General features: G+C 34.2%; 1 protein-coding gene across 1 annotated transcript in view; it reads left to right on the top strand.

Annotated features, from left to right (window-relative positions):
- The window catches only part of LOC148941213 (uncharacterized), a 28,240-nt gene extending 16,113 nt beyond the window's left edge, over window positions 1–12,127 (top strand). Inside the window, exons 3-5 of the mRNA XM_089104027.1 lie at window positions 165–274; window positions 3,839–3,993; window positions 11,938–12,127. Coding sequence (XP_088960153.1) covers window positions 165–274; window positions 3,839–3,993; window positions 11,938–12,082 — 410 coding nt within the window. The 3' untranslated portion in view covers window positions 12,083–12,127. The remainder of the gene's footprint in view (window positions 1–164; window positions 275–3,838; window positions 3,994–11,937) is intronic.
- Window positions 12,128–14,340: the final 2,213 nt, after the last annotated feature.

The following is a 14,340-nucleotide window of genomic DNA, read 5'->3' as shown; positions in this document are numbered from 1 at the left end:
TAGAACTTCTTACCAAACAGTTCCTCGCGTCAGAGCTTCCTACTCGCCTAACTCTTCACTCAAGCAGCACCAGAGAGACAATTCTCCAACGCTAGCTCTGGTTGGAGTCGCTTTTCTTAGGTTTTTTTTAGAAGGAAAGTGAATATTTCGCTCCTTTTTTATAGGAGGTGGCAGGACCGGGCGAGCACTAGCTACTTCTGTTAGCTCCAAAATATGGGAAAATTCAAGAAACTCTCTAGATAGGCATAATCTGGAATGGACAAAGATTATAGAAGTAAGTACAACTAAAACAGTCATAGAATTAAGTTTACTAGCAAAGCTAGCTAAAGGATTCAATAAATAAGGCTAATAAACACAACCAAGGTAAAGGTTTAGGGCGAAGTTGGAAAGTCAAGACTGAACCCAAAATAATTAGAAAAATCGCAAATAAATAGTAAGACTTTTATTCTTATTTGTATAAAAAACGATTTTGTCCTTTTTTTCGTTCAAAATTTATTGTCTCATGAAAAGTTTTACCCTTTTTCTATGTTTTCATTTCATTTTAATTATAAATAGACAGGCAGTTTGGCCCAAGAAATTATTTGCGTATGGGTTTCTGTTGTGAGAAAGTTGTGAAAAAGTCAAACTTTAGCGTAAAGAGCGAGGCGTTGAGGAGGGCACAGCCCCTTTCATATACGGAATAATTTCTGTTCGTTTTAAGATTTAATGTCGCTCCTTACTTTCAGTTTAAAAAACTTTTTTTTATTTAAAGGCTGCGAAAGGGGGGGGGTTAGGGGGGCAGACCCCCCAACTGTGCCTCCTAATCCCTGTACGTTTTAAGGTTCGACCTTGTAACTCAGCCTCTTTAACTCTTTAGAAAACGTAGTTTTTTTCAAATAATATATATATATATATATTATATATATATATATATATATATATATATATATATATATATATATATATATATATATATATATATATATATATATATATATATATATATATATATATATATATATATATATATATATATATATATATATATATATATATATATATATATCCACCCCCACACTTCCTTCTGCCAAGAGCGAGAAATATTAAGCAATAAAAATAAATATTTTTATAAGCTATGTATTTGTGGTCGCTATAACCAGGAAAACTTCGGGCTCAATTGAAAAAATCATTAAAATAGAAATCTTATTTATTGGATTTCCTAAGGTACCGGAATTAGGAAGCTGCTATCCCAGCTTTAAGCGTCCCAAATTATCAAACTGCTACCCTGATTTTAGATCCGATAGCGCGAAGTTTAGATCTCATAGGGGCGAAGTTTTCCTGGTTATAGCGACTACGAATACATAGCTTATAAAAATATTTGTTTTTATGGTTTAATATTTTTCGCTCTTGGCAGAAGGAAGCGTGGAGGTGGATATATATTTACTATCTAAAATCATGGATCTAAAATCAGCAATCCAGTATAGACTCTAGTTCAATTTGAAAACCCCTATTTATTTGTCTGCAGGCAAATAGAGCTAGCTTAGAAGGGACCTACTTCCATAACCGCTTCAAGGCTTAGCCAATATGGCCACCATTTTTTTGTTTAACGACTAGAATGTTTCTGGGATATGGTCTAACGGTTCAATAGCAATGAAACATCTGGAAACGTTGCTTTAATTAATTATCAAAATTATATAAATATACAAAATATTCCAAATAATTCCAAATATTCAAAAATATTCTAAATAAATTTTCTAAATAATTCCCACCAGGTACCGATAACCTGATTTTAGTAACGCTCAATTAGTTGTGAATGAGAAAATTGTAACATCTCTTTTCTCCCTGACGGCAGAGAAGACAAAATAAATAAATGGAAACTAATCATAATTTTTTAATTATCAAGGCATGCTTAAAAAATATAATAGAGTAAAAACTAAAATTCCTTATACAAATAAAGAATATCATTAGGTTTATGTTTTGATTAATTAATAGTTTTAGGTCTTTGAGAATGTTGTTCATATTTGAGGAGGGATTTTAGTTACAAGGATATATACTTAATTTTCTCTGAAGGTGCATCAAAAGGGCGCAATCAGGAAGTGATGATGTTTCAGCCTAATTATCCAGTTATTTCAGTTCTCAGTCCATGACTTCAGTTGATAATGAATCTAATGAATCTAACAATCTCTGTTTTTAAAAAATGTCAAGAAGAATCATATGCATCATTTATGCAGCAGAATGGTTAGCTTATAAGTATTATTTGTCACAATCCAAATTAATCAATTAACTACTACGAAAGAAAATTATAAAACGATATAGGAATTAAGCGGAATAAAGTATCCTTATTCCAAAAAACTATGGGTAAATATTCAAAATATTCAAAACAATTCAAAATATTCAAAAATATTCTAAATAAATATTCTAAATAATTCCAATATTCCCGTAGCAAAAATAAAGCCACAACTTTCACATCATTTACCAAAAACTAAACCACCACAAATCGCTCATAATTCGCTATTGCAAGATGTTGACTTAACAACAGAAGATTTAATTTTTCTTATATTAAATGAAATTTTTTTTAATAAATTTGCATAAGATACATTCCAAGAAAGAAACAAATAACGTACAACAAAGATAACCCCCCGAAGGCTCCATGGCTTGTAAAGCATACATAAGAAGAATGTTAAAATAAGATTACATCTTTCAAACATTAAGATGTTACATACCCTTCCAGTAGTGTCAATTGGAGGGGGGTATATTCCCCGTATATCTTTTACTCCTCCCCTAGATTTTGAACATACCATTTATGGATTTATTTTCTTTGAAAATTCCATTTTTTTAGGTATATCATTATAGAAATAAAATAAAATAACAAAATTGACCCCCCCCCCCTTTGGTTTTCAAAAATAAATTTTTTCTTTTCTCCCCTAAATATTTGTAAATTGAAGCCACTACCCCGTTTTTCATTCCAGTTATCTTGAATATAATAAAAAATAAATACAGGTTGTTTTGACTTTAAAAGTGATAAATTAAAAAAAAATTCCATAAAATAAGTTTTCAAAGAAAAGTAAAGAGCTCCATTAAAACAAAATGAGCCAAAATAAAGTCGAATAATCTTCCAAGCATAAAACTACCACAAATCACCATCAATAAATAAATTAAACCCAAAATGAACAGAAATTACAATAAACAACCGAGTCAAACTCGAAACGCGTAAAAATTAACATGAGCAGGGCTGACAACCCCCGTGCCTTCTCAAGACCAGAAAAATAATTTGCACTTTACTGAAAAAAAAATGACGGTGGATTGTCAGTATAATACATATACTTATATTTATTCATTAACGTTTTAATGATTTTTTATTTATTAAAGTCAAAAAGAAAAAAACATTGAGAATGTGTTTTGTGTTCAGTAAAGAGGAAGGGGGGGGGGTTATTTCTTCTCTAGATTCAAAAGTTATTTTTTTTACATTCACCAAAAAATCAAAATAATTCATGCCATCACCACCACCCCCCACAATTCCATCATTGGCGTTCCTGTTTTCTTGCTGATTTTATTTAGTGTCTTTGGTAAGATCTCGATAGAGCTACCGAATCAAATTGTTTGTTTAGCTGTGATTGGTTAATTAAGGACAATGTCAATCTACGCAAAATGTATTATTGTACAAATCTACACACAAGTAGTAGTTTTGAATGAACAAGTAGATAAAAATGTCTAGATATATATATATATATCGATACAAGTAAAATAATGTGTAGAGACCCATCATGTATTATTCCCTAAAGAAAAATCACTGAACTCGTTAATACATGTTTCTAACATGTTTGTATGGCGAAGTTGTATGAAAGTCTTTTCTTTGCAGAGTATAATGTCGTTGAACGATATTTTCAACACTATCGGAATTTCTGACCACGGACGTCGACGTGAGGTAATCTGCAAGGCTTCTGCCGATTCTAAGATGGAACGATATATTTCTTCTACTAATAATGCCATTTTGGAAACCCTGGAAGAAATTCGGTAAACACACAAGCACTGGGACTCTATTTTCGGGCTCGTCGATTGGCCGAAACCAGAACCTCTCTTATGTCCTCTAAGGGACTAGAAATTGTTTTATTCTTATTAATTTATGGTAAAAGGAGGAAAAAAAATACTGGATAAGAGTATGACGAAAAAGCAAAAATTAAAAATAGACAAATTTGCATAACAAGGTCGATTTATCAATCTAGCAAGTCCTTATCATTCCTTAACTCGATCATAGGCAGCACAATACTGCTACCTAAGTAAAGGACAATATAGGCACAATGTATTATTATTAATAATTTCTTTTTTTTTGGTTTCTTGGGAATGGGAATTGGAAGGGCCTGTAACCTTTTCAATAGCCAAAAGTGATTGGAAGGCAACTAACATCCCTTCAACACCCATCATCTCCCCACACACATCCAATCAAAATTTGAGATAGCCATTTTGTTCAAAACGTAGTTCAAAGATATGGAAATTATGTTTTTGAGGATGACAACCCCCAGAGCCCTCGGGGCAAGGGTTGTAAGTTATGTCCCGGGGGCATATTAGGTGTTTATAGGAAGTGTTGTCGTAAAAATTTCAAAAAGGGCTAATTCGATTAAGGGCTAATTCGATTGAAAGGACTAGTGCCCTTTTTAATGGTTGAAAGTGATTAGAGAGCAACTAACTCCCCTCTCACGCCCACCATATCCCCAAACAGATCCAGTCAAAATTTTGAGATATCCATTTTTTTCAACTTAGTTGAAACTTCTAGAAATCACGTCTTTGATAAGAAAAACCCCCATGCCCCTCAGGGCAAGGGTTGTAAGTTATGCCCTGGGGGCATATAAGGTTCTTATAGATCTCATAGAAACTTCAAAAACGGCTCATTCAATTGGAAATTGAAAGTGCTAGTTCCATTTTTAATAGTCGAAAGTAACTGGAGGGTAACTAATCCCCCTCTCACGCCCACTATTTCCCCAAACACATCAAATCAAAATTTTGAGATAGTCATTTTGTTCAACGTAGTTGAAAGTTCCGGAAACTATGTCTTTGGGGATGGCAACCCAACAACAGCCCTCAGCGTAAGGGTTGTAATATACAACCCTTTTATAGAAAGGGTTGTTGTAGAAACTTCCAAAAGGGCTCATTCGATTGGAAATTGGAAGGGCTAGTGCCCTTTTTAATGGTAAAAAGTGATTGGAGAGCAACTATCCCCCCTCTCACGCTGAACATTTCCCCAAACTCATCCAATAAAAATTTTGAGATAGCCATTTTGTTCAACGTAGTTTAAAGTCCTGGAAATTAGGTTTTTGAGAATGAAAACCTTCAGGGCAAGAGTTGTAAGTTATGCCCTGGGAGCATATAATGTTTTTATAGAAAGTGTTGTCATAGAAACTTCAAAAAGGGCTCATTCGATTGGAAATTGAAAGGGCTAGTGCCCTTTTAATAGTTGATAGGGTAACTAACCCTCCTCTCATGCCCACCATTTCCCCGAGCACATCCAATCAAAATTTTGAGATAGTAATTTTGTTGAACGGAGCAGAAAGTTCTGGAAATTAGGTCTTTGAGGATAATCTTCCATGGGAAAAACCTTCATTGGGAGGGGGCTTCCAAGAACAATTTTCTACAAGGGGAGGGGGGTTGTGGCCGTATTTGAAAAAAAATCTAAAATTGAATAAAAAATGAGTCTTTTTCGAATGAAAGTAACTAGAATTTTACAGACAAATTTGTCCGCAGAAAATTTTCCGGGGAAATTTTCAGTGGGGACGGAATTGTTCGGGGGAATTTTCCTAAGGAAAGTTTTACGCGGGAAAAATTTTCCATGGGGTAATTTTTCTTAGCGGAAATTTTTCATGGAGGAGGGAGGTGGATTTTTAGGCCTTATTTGAAAGACAATCTGAAAGTAAATCAACAAGTTTTTCAGTTGAAAGTAAGGATTAATATTAAAACTTATGCCAAACATAAACTATTCCGCATATGAGGGGGGCACCCCTTCCTCAATACCTCGCTTTTCACACTAACGTTTGACTTTTTGTCCCAATTCCTTAAGAGCGACTCCTGAAACCCAAAGTAAGTTTAACTGGAATAAGAAGCTTTTTAAAAGCGCTAAAAAACTTAAGCATTTAACTTAAACTTAAGAAAACTTAAACTTAACTTAACATTTTTTTATAATGTCTATTGATAGAAAATTTGCTTACATTTTAAAACAAAAACAATCTTATCAATTTATTTTAAGAATTTAAAGTCTGTTATAGTGAGTATTATAAGCACTTCTCAAAGCCTCGCTCTTTACGCTAAAGTTTCTTATTGTTTTGAAAAATAGAGTTGTGAGAAAGATTCAAACTAAATTGTGAAGAGCGAGGTAATGAGGAGAGGGCAGCGCCTCCTCATATACTGAGTAATTCTGTTAGTTTTAAGTTTAAATGTTGTTCGTTACAAACGGTTGAAAAAAACTTTTTTTTATTTTTAATTTCATGCATGCATCAAAAATTACTACTTTAATATTTGATTTCTTGCACTTGAATACCCTTCCGTTTGTGAATGAAATAAACAAGAATAGACAGATAAGCAGAAGGGGATTAAGATAAGATAAAATAAAGGTATATAAAAAGATAAAGATAAGTAGAAGGAAAAAAGAAGGTAAAATAAAGACAATGAAGAAGGGTTTTTCAGAAGTTTTAAAGACAAAACCATATTAGTTTTTCATATACGAGTTTCTTCTTTTTTGTTATCTTTCTTCTAATTGTATATTTGTTCATCTTTTTGTGCTGTATTCTTGTGTGTTTGTTTCTAGTTTTTTTCCTCTTGATAAAGGTATGTGAATGTGAAGCTGAAATATTCTGTTTCTTTATTTTTTGTGATTTTTCTAGTTTATTCCATTTAAAGCTTTTTTTATACGCTGTCTTCAAAGGAAAGGAAGATTTATTCGTTACTTGTATGTTTACACTTTTTCATTTTACTTAGAGATCGATAAACAAAACTTAAAACTCGGAGAGCTTGGCTAATACTTATCTTTACAACGATTGAGCTAAATCAAACAGTTCGTGGTAATGAACTGAAAGTAGGGAGTGAACCGGATCAATAGTAACCCAATCTCTAAAATACGGAATTTTGATGCCAATATAAATGTCCAGCATTGCGAACGCTTTGAGATAAATTGTACCAGTTTTCTGACCAAAGTTGTGCCACAAGAGATTAATTTGTACCATCTGAACAGTAGGCTAAAAATTCGCCGCTCAAGTCGCTTTGCGACGCTCGCCGGTAGTTATGTTTAATTGATTTCGCTGAAAACTGAGGAAAAATTCTAGGGCAAGAGCAGGAAAAATAAATCCAAGGCAATAGCAACCTCATAGCCTGAAATATGAAGAATGCTTTATAGACTGTTTCTGCCTAGCAAAATAGCAGTCCCAAACCGCTAAAAAGATTTTAGAAGAAAGTTTCAGTAAAATTTTCTAAAAGTGTTCTAGAAGCTGATTGTTGGGGTTAATCCTTTCTTTCAAAATTTTGAGCATTAAGGCGAAAAATGAATAAAGTAAGGACAATAACGTAGCGTCAACAACTTATAATTTGCCCGTAGGATGAGTAACGAGCGCCAAAAGCTACAAATACTAACACCACAGGTTCCCATGGGTCCACGGACTAGGCTACCTACCGGCAAGTTAAGCGTTGACCACATAGTTCCCTGGTCATCGTACATACGTTCTTGGTCGATTCTACCAATCAGAAGTAAATTAATTTAACAGAAGTATTTCGACTACATTTCACAAGAAATCAGGTTAAACAGTACAAAGGTAATACAAATATAACATTAAAAAAAAGCGGAACATTTGTTCTAGTTGGTCATTTTTTCTGCTGTTTCTTCTTATATCCCAGCTTTTTCAAATTCTCTTCCACATTTTTTCCACATTTTCCACTTTTGATGCAGAACCATTTTCAAGGAAGGTTTTAAATTCTTTTAGAATTTAAATCCGTTTTGCACTGAGAAGCCCTTTCCAGGTGGTGAAACCGTAACGAGTTCTAATGCTGGTTTTGTTAAGATTGACAGCTGAGAAAATTCACTCAGCAGCAGCGGAAGCGTGTGGGAGAACAAGTACGCTTAAAGTGAAACGTCAACAGCAGAGAAAAGCGCTTTGACCCATTAATATCTTTTTGCGTGTAAACCCGAGTCCAAAACACGACTGGATCAGAGTCAATCGAAGCGTCAACCTCAGAGCATAAGGATAATCTCTTCCACTCTTGGACGATATTTTCCGATACCAGGTTTGGCTGATTTTACTCTGCTCCCATAGCATAGCGTAGATGAAGCCTATCGAAGTTCCTTACCGATGAATACCTGGAGTGGAAAAAAACGCTTTCTCAGATCATCTAAGAGCAAAAATTTCCTAAACTCTTTTTTAAACTCAACTGCAGCAGATAGAGATACCTTTTCTTTGATAAAAATCACTTCTACTCGGCCCCCACATTCTATGTCCTTGACATCTACGTAGTAGTTAGTTTCATGTGGGCTTATGAGGCGGAAATCACTTTCTTTGGTATAACTAGGCAACAAAAAATGTGATGGTATTGTCTTGTACACCTCAGAAAAACGATTGTAGACAAGATAAATCTGGGCGTCTTCTGCCTGAGATTGCTTGTTTAGGTTTTCGATATACTTCAAAATATACACCAGGAAGGCAAAGTAAGCCTTTAAAATCACTGACAGCAAATTTTTATTATGACAGTAGCATTACCTGGCTTGTTGGCTTCTTTAAGACTTTCCGCACGACAGAATAAAGTTAAGTAATCCCACTGTTCCAAATATTGAGTAACAACGGCTTCTCTAGACAATCATCGAGTTGTTATATGTCTCAAAATTCAATGTTCTTTCAATTCCATTCAGTTTTGCAATTCTAAAATCTCAATGGCCCGTTTTGTGCTGCGACAAATATAGCCGTATACATCCTGACAAAAATCTTCAATTTCTTTTAGAAATTGTTTGCCGGCAGTGCTGACACATATGTGAATGGAATGGCATGAGCAACCAAATACAAATAAAATTGAGCAGTCTTCTGATAGCTTCGCCTAGACACTACCTTGCTCCCCCATCGTAGTCAATGCATCGCTTGTAACAAATCCCGTTAGGTTTGTCTTTGGAACTCCAATTTCTTAAAAAAGTAATTTAATTATAGCCCGGTAAATATATTCGGCTGTATATTGCTGAACTTCTATAAGTCTCTAGAAGGAATCCCTTACAGGAAAACTGTCTTCTCGATCAACACCATTCAGATGAAGGTGCTGAACAACTATAACCGGGCTCTTTTTGTTACTCAAGTCTGTGCTTCAATAAACTATTATTGAGAATTTCTTCTTCTTGATGATTTCGCATAGATCTTCAAAACCACCTTTGCCAATAACTTCGTTCACGAGATGTAAACGACGTTAAAATTTGGATTGTACCAAAAAAGATTTCAAATGTATCGCATTGTACCAGGACCTCTAAATTGTACCAAAAACGGTACAATGTACCGCGTTGGCAACACTGGAAATGTCAAATGAATCGGCTTATTATGCTAATTTCAAACATATAAGTTTCGTTAAGTTTAATCTTATCCATCAAAGGCTACGAGCCTGAGAAAATTGGCCTGATTTTCAAAAAAGGGGGAAGCACCCCTAAATGTCGTAAAATCTTAATAAAAACACACCATCAGATTCAACGTATCAGAGAACCCTACTGTAGAGTTTTTGAGCTAAATGTGGTTTCAAACTATCTGCAAAAATTTGGAATTTTGTAATTTTTTTTTTTGCCAGAAGAAACATCATGGATTCGCGTTTATTTGTTTTTTTTTGTCCAGGGGTGATCGTGTCGACTCAGTGGTCCTAGAATATTGGGAGAGGGCTCATTTGGACGAAAACTAAAAGTTGTAATGCCCTTTTTTAGTGACCAAAAGGATTGGAGGCCAACTAGGCCCTCTCGAGCCCAATTTTTATGAAAATCGTCAGATCAAAATTTTGAAACAACCATTTTGTTCAGGATACTTGAAAGGCCGAATAACTATGCCTTTGGAAATATTATGTCCCCCAGAGCCCCTGGGGAAAGGTCTTCAAGTTATAATTTCCCAATTGTTTAAGTATAGTATTTGTTACTGGGAAGTATGCATACATTTTTCAGGTGGGTGAGGGTACAAATTTCCTGCTGGGGGGGGGGGGGGGTTTCAAAGGGGAGAATTTTCCATGGGTAGGGAAGTTTCTAAAGGTCGAATTTTTCGGGGGAAATTTGACTCTGGGGAATTTGCCAGTATTCCTATACGAAATTCTTCTTATGTCTTACTTTCTCTTTACCGACTCAATTTTACAAGTGGAAATGTTAAGGATAATTTTCTGGGGTAAATTTTCACCAGGTACAAATAATTTATGTTCGTTTTATCCTTTCATGCTGCTCCATACTTTCAGTTGAAAAAACTGTTTTTTTTTTAGTTTAATTGTAACAAAAAGTGACAAATTTTCACAGATAAAAACAACAAGGCGATTTCACTATGCGAATTGCAGTGATTAATTTGCGATTAATTTAAGGTAAATTCCAGAGATAGAAATTTGTCAATTTGCATCAAACTTCGCCCGCCACAAATATCCAGTTCAAACTAACTCTTATCTTGAAAATTCTCGCGTTTTTCCTGAAACACATTTATTTTTCTTAGAGCATTAGCTCAACCTTTTTTTAAGCACAAAATTTGCGACTAAATGGAAACAAAACTTTAAAGAGATTTTAACCAACTAAGCTTAATTTCAAAGCACTTTCACAGTACCATTAAATAGAAATAAATTAATATTTAGAAGCAACGCCGTATCCAAGGGGAGGGAGTGAGGCTTTGGGGTTTTTGAACCTTCCACGAAATGTATCAAAACATAACAAAAATACATATAAACAAATTTTTGTTACGTTTTTAATGTTTTTTTGTCAATCCCCTCCCAAAAGTATCTCCCTCGAAAAAAAATCCTGGATCTGGCCCTGAATAGAGGAACTGTCCCAAGTACTTGTTTGATTCGCCGGATATCAAACACCTGTACGCCTGTACGAAAAATGTTGTTCGATCCCCACCTCCTAGGAGGTGGGATCTTATTTGGTGGGACCTAATGAAAGAAAGATTAAGATGGCTAGGCCACGTTTCACCGATAAAGCAGGAAAAAAAGCAGGCCATCTCAAAAACGGGGTAGACAGAGGTCAGAATGAAGAATGTATAATGAAATTGTTAATTCACGAGAGCGGACGAATAATAAAGCTTTGAATAGAGCAGATTAAAAAAAGAGCGCGGTCAGCTGGGTTGACCTCAAAAGGCTTGGTTGTTCAGCCAGTTGTTAGCAGTGGTGGTAGCAGTATAGGGTGGTTCATGCTGTTTCTTTGGTAGTATAGTTTGTTTTTCAGCAGTAGTAGTAGTAGTAGCATAGTTTCTTCAATGTTGGCTGTATTTTTCTTCTAAAATTTCTGTAATAGTAATATTAATTTTGGTATATTTAGTAACAGATATTATTCAAACATTTTAATTATTAAGTTAACGATTATTAAATGACGCTCCATTAAGTCTTGGTCCATTCAACCGTCTTAGCCTCCTTCGTTTGCAAATAGTTTCATTTTCTTGTGTTTCTGTGACTTCAATGTTCTTTGTTTTCTTTATTTACTCTGCTGTTCAAACTTTCATATAAGCATGGTTTTCATGTAAGCAGTGTATTTTCTTCCTTTTTTCTGTTATCCTCCACGAGTGTCATCTTTGTATGTGACGTGGGTTAAAAATAAATTATCAATATTATTATCATAGTAGTAGTAGGGCAGAATAGTGGTGGAATAATTTGATTTCTTTGGTAGTTATTTTCAAGTGGACTTAAGATTACTAAAAAAGTCAAAATTGTCAATATGTGATGAAAATTGACTAATGTTTTAACAAAAAGAGCATAGATCTTAACTCCAACTTAAAGTTATTATTTCAGATTGGTTCTACCACATTTGGACACTAAGAACGAGTTTGTCAAAGAGGATGCACTCCATAGGCTCAGCAGAAGTTATGTGAAAGCCATGGAATCTGGTCAAGGCAGCCCTGAAAAATGTAGAGAAATTTATAAAGAAAATGTCTGAGTTTCGATGCCTCATATTTGTATAGTTTCCTTTGATTAAATATACTTTTTTAAAGCTGCACACTAAACTTAGTGAAGTTTAGCTAAGGGCCCAACTTTTTTTGTAGAGGCATCCCTCTCTCGTCCCCTTAAGCTTAGACTCTTCTTGAAATATATGTCCGAACTGTTCCAGCTTTCTTCAAGTGAACTTAAAAGGAGAGTTTTAAGTATTGATAGTCCTCTTTCAAAAAGACTCGTCTTCAAATATATGTCTGAACAGTGGAAACTTTCTTCAAATGAGTTTAAAAGGTAGTTTTAAGTATTGATAGTCTTCTATCAAGAAGACTCTTCTTGAAATATATATCCAAACTGTGACAGCTTTCTTCAAATGAGTTTAAAAGAAAAGTTTTAAGTACTGATAGTCCTCTTTCAAGAAGACTATTCTTCAAATATATATCCAAACTGTGACAGCTTTCTTCAAATGAGTTTAAAAGAGTTTTAAGTAATGATAGTCCTCTATCAAGAAGACTATTCTTGAAATACATGTCTGAACTGTTCCAGCTTTCTTCAAATGAGTGTTAAAAGAGAGTTTGAAGTACTCTTTCAACAAGACTCTTCTTGAAATATATGTCCAAACTGTGACAGCTTTCTTCAAACGAGTGTTAAAGGAAAGTTTTAAGCATTGATAATCCTCTTTCACAAAGATTTTTCTTGAAATATTCGTCGGAGCTGTGACAGCTTTCTTCAAATGGGTGTCAAAGGATAGTTTTAAGCACTCTTTCAACAGGACTCATCTTGAAACATATGTCCGAACTTTGACTGCTTTCTTCAAATGAATGTTAAAGGAGAGTTTTAAGCACTCTTTACATCAAGACATTTCTTGAAATATATGTCGGAGCTTTGATAGCTTTCTTCAAACGAGTTTAAAAGGGGAGAGTTTTAAGTATTGATAGTCCTCTTTCAAGAAGACTCTTCTTGAAATATATGTCCGAACTGTTCCAGCTTTCTTCAAATGAGTGACAACAGAGAGTTTTAAGCCCTCTTTCAACAAGACTCTTCTTGAAATATATGTCCGAACTGTGACGGCTTTCTTCAGATGAGTGTTAAAGGAAAGTCTTTTTTTCAAAAGGATTTTTCTTGAAATTTATGTCGGAGCTGTGACAGTTTTCTTCAAATGAGTGTTAAAGGAGAATGTTATATGAAAAGGAGAGTTATAAGTATTGATAATCCTTTTTCAAGAAGACTCTTCTTGAAATATGTGTCCGAACTGTGACAGATTTCTACAAATGAGTTTAAAAGGAGAGTTTTAAGTATTGATAGTCCTCTTTCAATAAGACTCTTCTTGAAATATATGCTCGAACAATGGAAGCTTTCTTCAAATGAGTTTAAAAGGTAGTTTTAAGCAATGATAGTCCTCTATCAAGAAGACTCTTCTTGAAATATATGTCTGAACTGTTCCAGCTTTCTTCAAATGAGTGTTAAAAGAGAGTTTGAAGTACTCTTTCAACAAGACTCTTCTTGAAATATATGTCCGAACTGTGACAGCTTTCTTCAAATTAGTGTTAAAGGAAAGCTTTAAGCATTGATAGTCCTCTTTCAATAAGACTCTTCTTGAAATATATATCCAAACTGTTCCATTTTTTCTTCAAATGAGTGTTAAAGGAGAGTTTTAAGCACTCTTTAAAAAACACTCTTCTTGAAATATATGTCCGAACTGTGACAGCTTTCTTCAAATGAGTTTAAAAGGACAGTTTTAAGCATTGATGGTCCTCTTTCAAGAAGACACTTCTTTAAATATATGTCCGAACTGTTCCAGCTTTCTTCAAATGAGTGTTAAAGGAGAGTTTTAAGCATTGATGGTCCTCTTTCAAGAAGACACTTCTTTAAATATATGTCCGAACTGTTCCAGCTTTCTTCAAATGAGTGTTAAAGGAGAGTTTTAAGCCCTCTTTCAACAAGACTCTTCTTGAAATATATGTCAGAGCTGTGACATCTTTCTTCAAATGAGTGTTAAAGGAAAGTTTTAAGCATTGTAATCTTCTTTCAAAAAGATATATGTCGGAGCTATGACAGCTTTCTTCAAATGAGTGTTAAAGGAGAGTTTTAAGCACTCTTTCAACAAGACTCTTCTTGAAATATATGTCCGAACTTTGACAGCTCTCTTTAAACAAGTTTTAAAGGAGAGTTTTAAGCATTTATAATCTTCTTTCAAAAAGATTTTTCTTGAAATATATATCGAAGCTGTGACAACTTTCTTCAAATGAGTGTTAAAGGAACATT

Source organism: Artemia sp. Qi Xiang Cuo, chromosome 18 (assembly GCF_049724085.1).
Source record: "Artemia sp. Qi Xiang Cuo chromosome 18, ASM4972408v1, whole genome shotgun sequence".
NCBI classification, from domain to species: domain Eukaryota; kingdom Metazoa; phylum Arthropoda; class Branchiopoda; order Anostraca; family Artemiidae; genus Artemia; species Artemia sp. Qi Xiang Cuo.
Note: the sequence above shows the minus strand (reverse complement) of the source record. Positions and strands in the feature narration are given on the sequence as shown.